The following is a 12,565-nucleotide window of genomic DNA, read 5'->3' as shown; positions in this document are numbered from 1 at the left end:
GAGATGGATTGGCCAAATGGCAGCATCGATGGACTCAAGCATGGCAATAGTAGTGAGGTTAGCCCAGGATCAGGCAGTGTTTTGTTCTGCTGTGCATAGGGTTGCTATGGGTTGGTACTAACTCAGTGACACCTAACAACAACAACATAGTTATATGTTAAGTGCCGTTGAGTCGGATCCAACCCATAGCCACCGTGTACAGCATTTCTGAGGAGCAGCTGGTGAGCTTGAACCACCGACCTTGCAGTTGAAACAACTTTGCAGTTTGGTGTATTAACCCCCAGCGCCACACCAAGGCTCCCCATGTACTTATATATGGTGTTGTTAAATTTTGACTCTTAGGGTTTCCAAGGAGCAGCCGGTGGGTTTGAACTGCCGACCTTGTGTTTATTGTATAGTGCCATACCAGGAGTGTATATAAAATTTGGCTGGACATGTACTGCAGTTCACATCTTGTATTTATTTGAAGTCTTTCCCAACAGAAGATTTCATTGTGTTAGTAGTTGCTGGTCAAGAAGGGCCTCATTTTCTCCAAGGCAGTCGTGACCCTGACAGTTGGCAGTGACTTCTGGGATCCATCCCGGGACAGTTCTGAGAGGCAGACTTAGCTTAGGGCCCATATCCATTCCAGAAGCAGGAGATGAAAACTTAACAAAATCATTTCCTCATTAGTATTTCATTTTTAACTTTTATGCATGTCTGTATTATTATATATGGACTCCTGGTGTGGCGCTGTAGGCTAAGCTCCGGACTGCTAGTCACAAGGTCAGTGGTTCAAGCCCACCAGCTAGCTGCTCCTTGGAAACCCTATACAGGGTCACTATTTGTCTGAACTGACTCTACGACACTGAACAACATTATACAGCTTTATATCCAATTTAAGACTATCCTTACCATGTTGTTTCTCCGTGCCATTGACTCAGCCCCTGGAGAAGGATATCATGTTTGGTAAGGTAGAGAGAAAAAGAAGAAGACACCCAATGAGATGGATTGGCCAAGTGGCAGCATAGGGTTTCCAAGAAGCTACTGGTGAGTTTGAACTGCCGACCTTGTGGTTCCAACCGACTTTGTGGTCCTGCACTTCTGCAGTGCCACACCTGGACTCTAGCCTTACCTCTTAGCTTGGCTAATTTGGCCATTGTTTGGCTTTTCTGTGAATGTAAGGGATTAAGACAATGGTAATCCATAGTTCATAGTTGCATATTTAGCAAGCAAGGCTGATAACACTAAAACACCGAAGATGAACACTTGAGCTGAACTCCGCAAACAGGCATCACCTCCTTCCAGATGAGTTATTGTTGGTAAGTGTCGTAGAGTCGATTCCGGCCTGTAGCGACCCCCTATCCACATGAGTAGATCATCAGAAATCTCCTGCAGGAATGGGATCTGACTTGTCTGTGCCTAGTCCAAGCAGAGTGTCTAGAAGTGCTAACGTGAACGTACACTTCTCTTTCCAGACTAGCCCTGGGATGGTCCCCAGCCATGGATTCAGTCCCAGATCATATTTCTTTGACAACCCTCGAAGATACGACAGTGATGATGATCTTGCCTGGAACGTTGCCCCTCAGGGACCCCAGGGGAGGTAAGAACCGAGGTCATTTAGAGCAGCATGATTACGTACCCGTGAAATGGCTTCAAATGAAAGAAAATTCGTATTTAAAAAACATGGAGCTGAAGATTTCAGTCTTAATTTTATGGTCATGAAATGTTCAGGAATGAGAAAAGACAAACATTGAGTAAATAAAAGCTCCACCGATGATTCTTTGTAGCAGTGATTCCCAAATGGTCTCCCAAGGAAGACTGCTGCTTTCGTAGGCATGCCATATAAAAGGAAATGGTGGTTCAAAAAATGTTCTTTTGCAAGGTTTTTCATAGATAGTAACCTGCCACATGTTGTTGTTAAGTGCCACGGAGTGGGTTCTGACTCATAGTGACCTTGTATAGGGTTTCCGAGGAGCAGCTGGTGGGTTTGAACTGTCAACCTTGTGGCTCCCAGTCCAGTGCTGATCCTATAGCGCCACACCAGGAGTCCAGAGTATGTGATAGTATCCTATGCGGAATACGCTATGTGGAACCTGAATCTCTAAGAGGGAGACATGGTACTTGCCTATGGAGTCATTTAGTGGGGCAGGATTTGGCAAGTGTGGGCACAGTTCTTTAACCAGAAGTTCCAAAGCTAGAGATTAAATTGTACTCACTTATGAGAATAAATTACAGTAAGGACCAACGTTTCAAATTTGAATTGTGCCAATTCTTAATTTGAAAATCCATTGAAGTTAAGGGTATTTCTTTTGGTTTTAATCCAAGTAAATATTTATCTAACAAATGCATGTACAGCACGTGCTGTATATCAGATTGGGAGGGCAGTGACTGTAGGATAAGCACTGGACAAACCACAAGGTTGGCAGTTCAAGTCCACCAGTCACTTCAAAGGAAAAGGATGAAGCTTTCTGCTCCTGCAGAGATTACAGCCTCGGAAACCTTATACAGGGTCGTTATGAGTCAGAACCCACTCGAAAGCACTTAACAACAACAACATGAATCAGAGCTAATCGATCGTGGTCTGGAAGCTGCACTGAAATGTGTCCAGTACAGTAACCCTGCTAGTGTTTGAAATACCAGCAGTATATAGATAGCTTCAGTATCATAGCAACACCCGAGTCATCACAGTATGACAAACTGACAGAGAGGTGGACTGAGGCAGAGCAGGAAGAAAGACCTGGTGATCTGCTTCTAAATATTAGCCAGTGAAAACCTATGGATCATAACAATTGGTGGAAGATGAGTCCCCTCGGTTGGAAGACACTCAGAATACAGTAGCCAAAACTGCTTTCTCAGTGCTCATAAAGGTGGCGCAGGGCTGGGTACGTTTCGTTGAGCACGGGACTGCCAGGAGTCAGAACCAAGTCAACAATAACTAACCGTATGTGTCAGACATATTCTCAGAGATTCGCGAGCATTTACGCATTCAGTCTTCCCAACAAGCACGTGCGGTCAGAGATGAAACAAGCACGCAAAGGGTCCGTGAGTTGGCCAAGGTCACATAGTCAGTGGTGAGGCAGGATTCCAACTCAGGAGTCTCATTTAAGTAAGTCCCTACTTTGAATCACTACACAATGCAAATGGTGGTGGTTATGTGCTGTGGATTCGGTTCCGACTCATAGCGACCCTGTACACGGTTTCCGAGGCTGTAAATCTTAACGGGAGCAGAAAGCCTCATCTTTCTCCCACAGAACAGCTGGTAGTTGGGCACTGCCGACCTTGAGGTTAGCAGCCTGACTTGTGACCACTACGCTACCAGAGCTCCTTACATTGTACAAATACTTTGTCTATATTTCAGTACCACATCTCTTGGTCTCACCATGCCTGTGCTTTGCTTATACTTTGATACGAGTTTTTTTAAAACAGCATCTTGTGCTTTAGGTGAAAATGTCCTTAGAAAATCACAATAGTCCATACACAGATTGTTCCACGACATTGGTTATGACCCCACAGTGAGTCAGTTTTCTCACCGTGTCCACCCCACCTGTCCCCTGGCCTCCTTGCCATCCCTTCTTCACGTTGGGGTCAATGGGGGCTGCTTGGCCCTGTGCCCTCGACTATTTAAAGAACACGTTCCTCACGGAAACAAACGCTTGTTTTCTAGGCGAGTCTATAATTTGAAGGATGACCTCCAGGAGTATCTTCAGTTCCAGGTTAAAAGGGTGTTTTAGGGTCTTGGCGATTCCTCTAGTCTTTTATCGGTTCAATAAGTCTAGTAAATCTGGTCTTTCTTTTTATAAATGTGAAAGTTGTTCTTATTTTCCTCCCATTTTAACTGTGGGCTTCTACTGTGTCCCTGGTGAGAACTGGCGGTGGGGCTGTCCAGGTACCATTTAGTTCTGGTCTCAGGAGAGAAGAGGGTGTAGTTCACAGGGGCCTCTAGTCAGTCCTGTGGACTCATTTCTTCCTGGAATCTGAGGTTTCCTACACTCATCTTTGGTCTAGACAGGAAGAAGCCAGTATCTTAGAGGGCTACTCATGAGCTTTTGAAGACCTCAGACACTACTCTCCAAACTAAGACGTAGAACATGAGTCTGTGATTAAGTTATGCCAGTTGATCTAGTTGTGCTGTGAGCTTATCTATGGTCTGGAGCCTTCAAACCCAATAAATCAACCCCACAAGGTGTTTGGATATGTCTAGGAAGTACCCCAAACTATGCCCCCTGTGTGCTTTATTGAATATCTCTGCAGCTCATACAAACATGGACATACATTAAAATCCAAACCCAACACCGTGTATGAAGTTGATTTTGATTCATGGGAACCCTGGAGAGCACAGTAAAGGTGCCCCTGGGGTTTCCAAGGCTGTAAATCTTTACAGAAGCAGATTGCTGTCGCGTGGAGCAACTAGTAGGTACGAACGGCCAACCTGTGGGTTAGTTGAGCTTTTAGACCACTGTGCCACCAGGGCTACCTTAGGCTGTTAGGTGCCACCAAGTTAGTTCCAACTATTAGCAGCCCCATGTAGTAGAGAACAAATCACAGCCTTGTCCCGTGCCATGATTACATAGGTTGAACCCACGGTTGTAGCCACAGTGTCAAAAGAGGGCGCTGAACCTCTACTTTACCAAGCATGATGTCCTTCTCCAGGGACTGGTCCCTCCTGAAAACGTGCCCAGCTTATGAGAGATGGATACTCAACATCCACCCTTCTAAGGAGCATTCGGAATGTACTTCTTGCAAGACAAATTTGTTTGGTCTTCTTCTAGCAGTCCAGGGTGTACTCGGTATTCTTCAGCATCAATCCTTCTCTGGCCTTCCTCATTCATGGTCTAGCATTTTGCATGCATACGAGGCAATTGAAAAGACCATGGCTTGGGCCAGCACACCTTGGTCCTCACAGTGACATCTTTGTTTTTGAATCTTGTAAAGAGATCTTTTGCAACAGATTTGCCCAGTGCAATACATTTGGTTTCACGACTGTGGCTTCCATGGGTGTTGGCTGTGAATCAAAGTAAAATGAAATCCTTGACCATTTCTATCTTTTCTCTGTTGATCATGATGTTGCTTACTGAGTGGTCCAGTTGTGAGGATTTTTGTGTTCTTTATGTTAAAGTGTAATGCATACTGAAGACACTACTCTTTGATCTTTTTAAACATTAAGTACTTTAAGTCTTCTTTCCTTTCAGCAAGTAAGGTTGTGTTATTTGCATATTGAGTTTTCTTCCCATCCTGATGCCAAGTTCTTATTCATACAGTCCAAATTCTCAGATTATTATCTCAGCATACAAGTTGGATAAGTATGGTGCAAGGATACAACACTGACGCACACCTTTCCTGACTTCAACAGTATCCCCTTGTCCTGTTTGAATGACTACTTCTTGGTCTACTTACAAGTGCTGTATGAATACAGTTAAGTGTTGCAGAATCCCCATTCATTGCAATGTTACCCATGATTTGTTATCCACACAGTTGAATGTCTTTACATAGTCATTAAAACTCAGGTAAACATGTGATATTCTCGATTTTTAGCCAAGATTCATCTTACATTAGCAATGATATCCCTTATGTCACATCCTCTTCTGAATTTCGCTTGAATTTCGGGCAGTTCCCTATCGATGTACTGCTACAAGCATTTTTTTTTTTTTGGATTGTCTTCAGCACAGTTTTACTTACATGTGATATTATTTATGTTGCTCGATAATTTCCACATTCTGTTGGATCACCTTTCATGGGAATGGACACAAACACATATTTCCTCTAGTTGGTTGGCCAGGTAGTGCTGGCCACATGGGTAGCTGTGTTCCAAATGTCTTGGCTTTGATAAGCGAGTGCTTCAGTGCTGCTTCCATTGCTTGAAAGATCTCAGTTGGTATTCCGTGAAACCCTAGAGCCTTGTTGTTCCCCAATGCCTTCAACACATCTTGGAGCTCTTCCTTTCGTACCATTGGTTCTTGATCATACCTCTTGAAATGGCTGAATGTTTACCAATTACATTATTTGCTACAGTGACTTAGTGTATTCCTTCCATCTTTTGATGCTTTCTGTCATTCAGTATTTTGCTCATAGAATCCTTCATTACTGCAATTCAAGGCATGAATTTTGCCTTCAGTTCTTTCTGCTTGAGAAATGCTAAACGTGTTCTTCACTTTTAGTATTTTTTTAAACTCTTGATCTTTGCATATTTCATTTGCAGTTTACTGTGTCTTCTCAAGTCCTTTGATATCTCTGTTTAGCACATTTACTATCCTTTCCATTGGTTTTGTTTTAGCTTCTCTGCGCTCAAGAGCAAGGAGCTCTGGTAGCATAGTGGTTACGAATTGGGCTGCGAACCGCAAGGTCAGCAATTCAAAACTACCAGCTGCTCCGCGGGAGAAAGATGAGGCTTTCTGCTCCCGTACAGATTTACAGCCTTGGAAATCCTGTTCAGGGTCGCTATGGGTTGGAACCAACTCGATGGCACTTAACAACAACAACAACACACTCAAGAGCAAGTTTCAGAGTGTCTTCTGAAATCTGTTTTGGTCTTTTATTGTCTGTCTTTTTAATGACCTTTTGCTTTCCTCATGTCTCATCCCACAGCTTGGCTAGTGTTCAGGGAAAATCTGCTGTTAAGAACGTCTCTAAATTCGTGTAGGATATACTCAAGGTGGTACTTAGGTTCTCCTAGACTTGTTTATGCCTGTGGTCACAAATATACCTCTCTAGATCCACGTACATGCACTCCTGGATGCTGTTCCACACCCACATAGCACACATAGCTACCTGTGTAACCACTCACGTATTTTTGGTTTGGTATTACAGTTATTGCAGAATTGTCTGTTTTTACTGTGTGGGTTTACTGTCGTCATCCTCTGTTCTTGCATACCTCTTAGTGTCTTCATTTACCTTCATCAGGTTGTGCTGACTTCCTCTACATCGTGCATTGTCTTTCCCATCACAGAATAACAAGTGTCTACTGTCTAGTCCTGGTGTGGCGCTGCAGCGTAAGCACTGAAGTGCTAACAGCAAGGTCGGCGGTTCAAACCCACTAGCCGTTCTTTGGGAACCCACTATACAGGGTCGCTATGAGTTGGAGCCGACTCGACAGCACTTAACAGTAATAACTATCTAGTATGTGACTGGCCCTCCCAGTCTCTAGTCATCAAAGAATGGTGCTTTCTGTGTATATACCCAATCTTGACCTTTTATGAAAGTGATGTCATGCAATATGGGTTTTTGTGTTTGACTTACTCATTGAGAAACGATATGTTTCATGGACTCATATCGTTGTTCTTTATGATCGCATAGTGTTCTGCTGTATGTGTGTACCACACTGTGTTTCTCCATGCAGCCGTGAGTGGGCATTTAGGTTGTTTCCGTCATTTGACTTCATCGTTATTACGACTGATGCCGCACTGAACATGGCGGCTCTTACGTCTGATTGTGCCGCTGTTTTGACCTCTGTAGGTTTAGAGTGGGATTGCTGGATCAGGCGCTATTTCTGTTTCTAACTTTTAGAGGAAGTACCATACCATTCTCCATCGTGGTTATGCCATTGTATAATCCCAACAGGAGTGTATGAGTTCTGGTCTCCCCACAACTCTGCCAGTATTTGTGATTTTCTGTTTGTATGAGTACCGTTTTTACAGGGTGAGACGATAGCTCATCGTCGTTAGATTTGCATCTCTCCCCGACTCATCTGTCAGTTTGTCTAATTGTGGTGTTGCTGTGGTGTTGGAACTTACGCACTGGTATTGGAGATACCAGCAGGGTCACCTTGGTGGACGGGTTTCAGTGGCGTTTCCAGACTAAGACTAGAAAGAAGGAGAGGCTGCTTCCTTCTGACTGGTTGGCTACTGTAAACCTTATGAATAGCAGGAGAACACTGTCAGGTGTAGTGTCGGAAGATGAGCCCCTCAGAAGGACTGCCTCCGCAAAGTAGGGGTCAGCATGTGACGTGGTTGTAACAAGCTTTCAGGACCATCATTTGCTGATGGGGCACAACTCAAAATGAGGAGAAACAGCTATAAACATTCATTGGTTATTGGAATATGGATTGCACTAAGTATAAATTAAGGAAAATTGGAGATATTCAAAAAATGAAATGGAATGCATAAAGATCGATATCCTAGGCATTAGTAAGCTAAAATGGACTGGTATTGACCATTTTGAACCATGTATGGTTTACTATGCCAGGAATGACAGATTCAAGAAGAATGGTATCACATTGATTGATACACGAACATTTTAAAGTCTGTCATGAAGTCCAATGCTGCTGTCTGTCATAAGATAATAACCATACTACGACAAGGCAAACCACTTAGCACTACTATTATTCAAATGTACACACCAACCACTAAAGCCAGTGAGGATGAAATTGAAGAATTCTACCAACATCTTCAGTCTGAAATGGATCAAACATGCAAGGAAGATGCATTGATAATTACTGGTGATTGGAATGCAAAGGTTGGAAACAAAGATTGAACGATCAGTAGTCGGAAAATATGATGTTGTTGATATAAATGATGCTGGAGATCACATGGTAGAATGTCAAGACCAGTGACTTACTCATTTCAAATACCAATTCTAAACAACATAAAAAACGACTATACATGCAGACCTCACCAGATGGAATACACAGAAATCAAATGGACTACATCTGTGGGAAGAGATGGTGGAAAAGCTCCATATCATCAGTTAAAACCAGGCCAGGGACAGACTATAGGACAGATCAATTACTCATATTCAAATTCAGGCTGAAGTTGAAGAAAATTAAAACAAGTCCACAAGAGCCAAACTACGATCCTTCCCGCCCCGCAGTACTAGTCCCAAGAAAGGGCAGCTTCAGTTTCTCAAAATCCTTTGTGGATTTCATGACCCCTCATTCATAAACTCTATGCATACAAAAGTTGGACAGTGAATAAGGAAGACCATAGAAGAATTGATGTTTTTGATTTATGGTGTTGGAGGAGAATATTGAAAGTGCCATGGGCTGGCAAAAGAACCAATAGATCTGTGTTGGAAGAAGTGCAGCCAGAGTGCTCCTTGGAGGCCAAGATGGCCAAACTTTGTCTCTCATACTTTGAACATATTGTCAGAAGGGATATCATGTCGCTGGAGGATATCATGTTTGGTAAGGTGGAGGGTCAGAGAAAAAGAGGAAGACCCCTGGTGAGATGGATTTGCAAAGTGGCAGCATCAATGGGCCCAAGTGTGGCAACAATAGTGAGGTTGGCCCAGGACCAGGCAGTGTTTCGTTCTGTTGTGCTTAGGGTCGCTGTGAGTTGGTACCAACTCAATGGCACCTAACAACAACATTCATAAACTCTGCTTTCCATTTTTCTTTTCCTTTGGGACAAAAAAAGATAGGCTTGTTTTCACATTCTTTATTTTTTCATTACTCTGGTAGCGTAGTGGTTACGAGTTGGGCTGCTAACCTCAGGGTCAGCAGTTCGAAACTACCAGCTGTTCCGTGGGAGACAGATGAGGCTTTCTGCTCCCATAAAGATTTACAGCCTCGGAAACCCTGTTACAAGGTCGCTATGAGTCGGAACCAACTCTTGGAACACAACCACTAACAACCACCACTAACAATAATAAAAGTCCTTAAGAAAACTTAGGAAAAACACTCTTAAAAGAATGCTTGTTTTAGGGAAGAGGAGAAGTGATGCGGAGCTCTCTCACTGGATCAGACCCGTGGTGGTTGTTGGATTATCTCTGACTCATGGAAGCCACACGTGTGTCAGAGTAGAAGTGCACTCCAGAGGGATTCCATTGCTGAGTGTTTGGAAGGTAGATCACCAGGCCTGGATTTGAACCTCCAACCTTTCAGTTAGCAGCTGAACATGGTAACTGTTGGCACCACCCAGGGACTCCCTGTGGATCAGGGAGATGAGTTTGGCCAGGAAGAATAAGAGAGTAAGAGATGGTGATTGGGAAAAATAGAAGAAAGCAGAGCAGAGATAGAAAGAGCACAGGGACCTGGAGGCTAGCCAGGAAGCAGGAAGTACTTCCGGAAGTTAACACCGTCCTGCACTCGCTCGTCACTGTAACTGGTCTCTTACTCCATTTCCTTAGACAGATGTGTCCCTTGAGCTCATACCTGGCCCCTCATCTACCGGAGGGGTGTTAGGGCTCAGGGAGTCCTCACTACATATGAGGGCCCTTCGTTGTTGTTAAGTGCTGTCGAGTCGGTTCCGACTCATGGCGACCCTGTATAGGCTGAAGAGTGAGTCTGAACCACCCACTTTGCGGTTCAAACTGACCTTGCGGTCCAGTGCTTATCCTACAGTGCTACACCAAGAACTAATAAATATGTTTGAGTGCTAACTATATATTAGATGTGGTGGTTATGTACCATGGAGTCGGTTCCCACTCATAGCGACCCTGTACAGGGTTTCCAAGGCTGTAAATCTTTATGGGAGCAGAAAGCCTCATCTTTCTCCTGCAGAACAACTGGTAGTTTCAAATTGCTGACCCTGAGGTTCACAGCCCAATTCGTAACCAACCACTGTGCTACGAGGGGGCTTCAAAAGTTTGTGGGAAAATAGAATTAAAAGAGAGTAGAATTTTTCCGCTAAGCACGTAATCCCCCAAATAACCCAACAAAGTGGTTACTAATATATATCCATTTAAGGTACATAAATTAATTTGTCCAAAGACATAGTCCAAGGTTCGATTCAGAAACAATATTTTGCTAAGAAAATCTTGTCATACGCAGTGATTGCTTTATGGCCCCATTAATATTATATTTCTGGATAATACAAAGTTCAGTGGACTTTTTTGGGCAGGTTCTAATCACTTTGTGCTAATTTTATTTCATGGGAAAATAGGTTTCAGTAAGTCACTTTAAGGAACTCGGGGATTGTCTAATTTATACAAAATCCTAACTCTCTGTACCTCAAATCGACATGTCATATATACTAAGTACAGTGTTTCAAGTCACTGAAATATTTCCTTTTCTTTTTAAGTTTTGCTGCAGACTATTATGACTGGGGACAACAACCTAACAGCTTCACGGCACAAGGAGGAACTTCACCACAAGTTTCAACCTTGGCTCCTGAAAAACCAAGCCATGGGTAGCATCACCTCACAGTAGTATGGGAGATTTCCTTGGTTGAAAAGCTTCAGAAAGACAAAGACAATGATAACCGGACCGTTAGGACACTTTCCTAAAGAAATTGGACGTGGTTCTTATTATAGCTGGTTTCTGGTAGACTGATCAGACCTTCTTTTGGTACTGAGAAGAGAGTCTGCTTATTTTAGTGGGTCTAATTTAAACCTATGTTTTTAACTGTACTTTTTGTAAAGATCTATTTTATATAACTTAAATAATCATGTTAAAGTACACTAGTATTTTTTCCCGAGAATGTCATTGCAATATTTTTTTCAGTTTGCACAAACTTTTCTGCATAATTCACTTTAAAACAATACAATATCTGGTCTAATTTTTTTTTTTTTTTTTTTTTTAAAAGGCTTTTGGACTGAAATATTCCTCAGAGCCTCACACTCATTCTGAGCTTTACATCAGGAGACTCCGAAAGTACAACTGCCGTCCCGAGAGTTGTTTGCAACTCCAGTATTGAATGTTAGGGTGGACAGTAATACTATAGACTGTAAGGTACCTGGGAGTCCTCAGTGGCACACACAATTAAGCACTTGACTACTAGCTCCAAGGTTGATGGTTTGAACCCAGCCAGAGGTGCCTTGGAAGACAGGCCGGTGATCTGACGCCTCAGTTCTCCGATGTACACTGGGGGGTTGACAAGAGGCCGAATGAACTCAGTGACAGCTAATAACCAGGTCACTGGCTCCCGAGGGTTTCTTAGGGCTCACATGATTGTTCCTTCAGAGAATCTTTTAGAATTTGCCAAAAGTTTTTTAGCTCCTTTCTGCAGGGCACGAATGTATAAGCAGGGCTACAGACAAATTGTGGAAAAATTCCATTATCTTTCAACTGTTTTTTTCCACGTACTTTTGGAAGCTCCCTCGTATAATTTAATGATAAGCTGAGAATGTATGCAGGCATACCTCATGTTCTTGCACTTTTTTACAGGTTGAAGGTTTGTGGTATTCTGGCCTTGAGTAAGTCAACCGGTGTCATTGTTCTCGCAGCATGTGCTCCCTTCATGTCTGTGTCTCAGTTCGGTAATTGTCAAACTTTTCATAATGCTATGTACGGCACACTGATTATAGTATAGTGTGCACATGACTTTTACTTGCTGGGAAACCAAACAAATGTGTATGACGATTGGCTTGATCGCTGTTGCCTGGAACAGAACCCGCAGGACCTCCGAGGTACGCCTGTACAGCGCAGACTTCTGATGCTAAGCCCCCGCTGCTGTGTTCGCTCACAAGGGCGGTGTTCAGACATGGCAGTCACTGCATGTGGAGACTCACAGTCTCAGGAACCCCGGACAGACTCACTATGAGGCGGAATCAACTTGTGGGCACTGGGTTGGCTTTTGGTTTGGCTGTGTTCATAAAGTCTGCAAAGTTTTAAGTCTAATGAAATCAAGTACCTGTTAACTCAAGACTACAGCAAGACCACAGATTTCCCAACTTGCTGAATTTTTGTTGACATTCAAAGAGAATGTAATAA

General features: G+C 43.2%; 1 protein-coding gene across 1 annotated transcript in view; it reads left to right on the top strand.

Annotated features, from left to right (window-relative positions):
• Positions 1-11,046, top strand: part of GPR137B (G protein-coupled receptor 137B) — a 69,954-nt gene extending 58,908 nt beyond the window's left edge. Inside the window, exons 6-7 of the mRNA XM_006872007.1 lie at positions 1,458-1,582; positions 10,935-11,046. Coding sequence (XP_006872069.1) covers positions 1,458-1,582; positions 10,935-11,046 — 237 coding nt within the window. The remainder of the gene's footprint in view (positions 1-1,457; positions 1,583-10,934) is intronic.
• Positions 11,047-12,565: the final 1,519 nt, after the last annotated feature.

The sequence above is a fragment of the Chrysochloris asiatica genome, unplaced genomic scaffold (assembly GCF_000296735.1).
Source record: "Chrysochloris asiatica unplaced genomic scaffold, ChrAsi1.0 scaffold00179, whole genome shotgun sequence".
Taxonomy (NCBI): Eukaryota; Metazoa; Chordata; class Mammalia; order Afrosoricida; family Chrysochloridae; genus Chrysochloris; species Chrysochloris asiatica.
The sequence above is the reverse complement of the archived record's forward strand: the minus strand, read 5'-3'. Positions and strand labels throughout refer to the sequence as shown.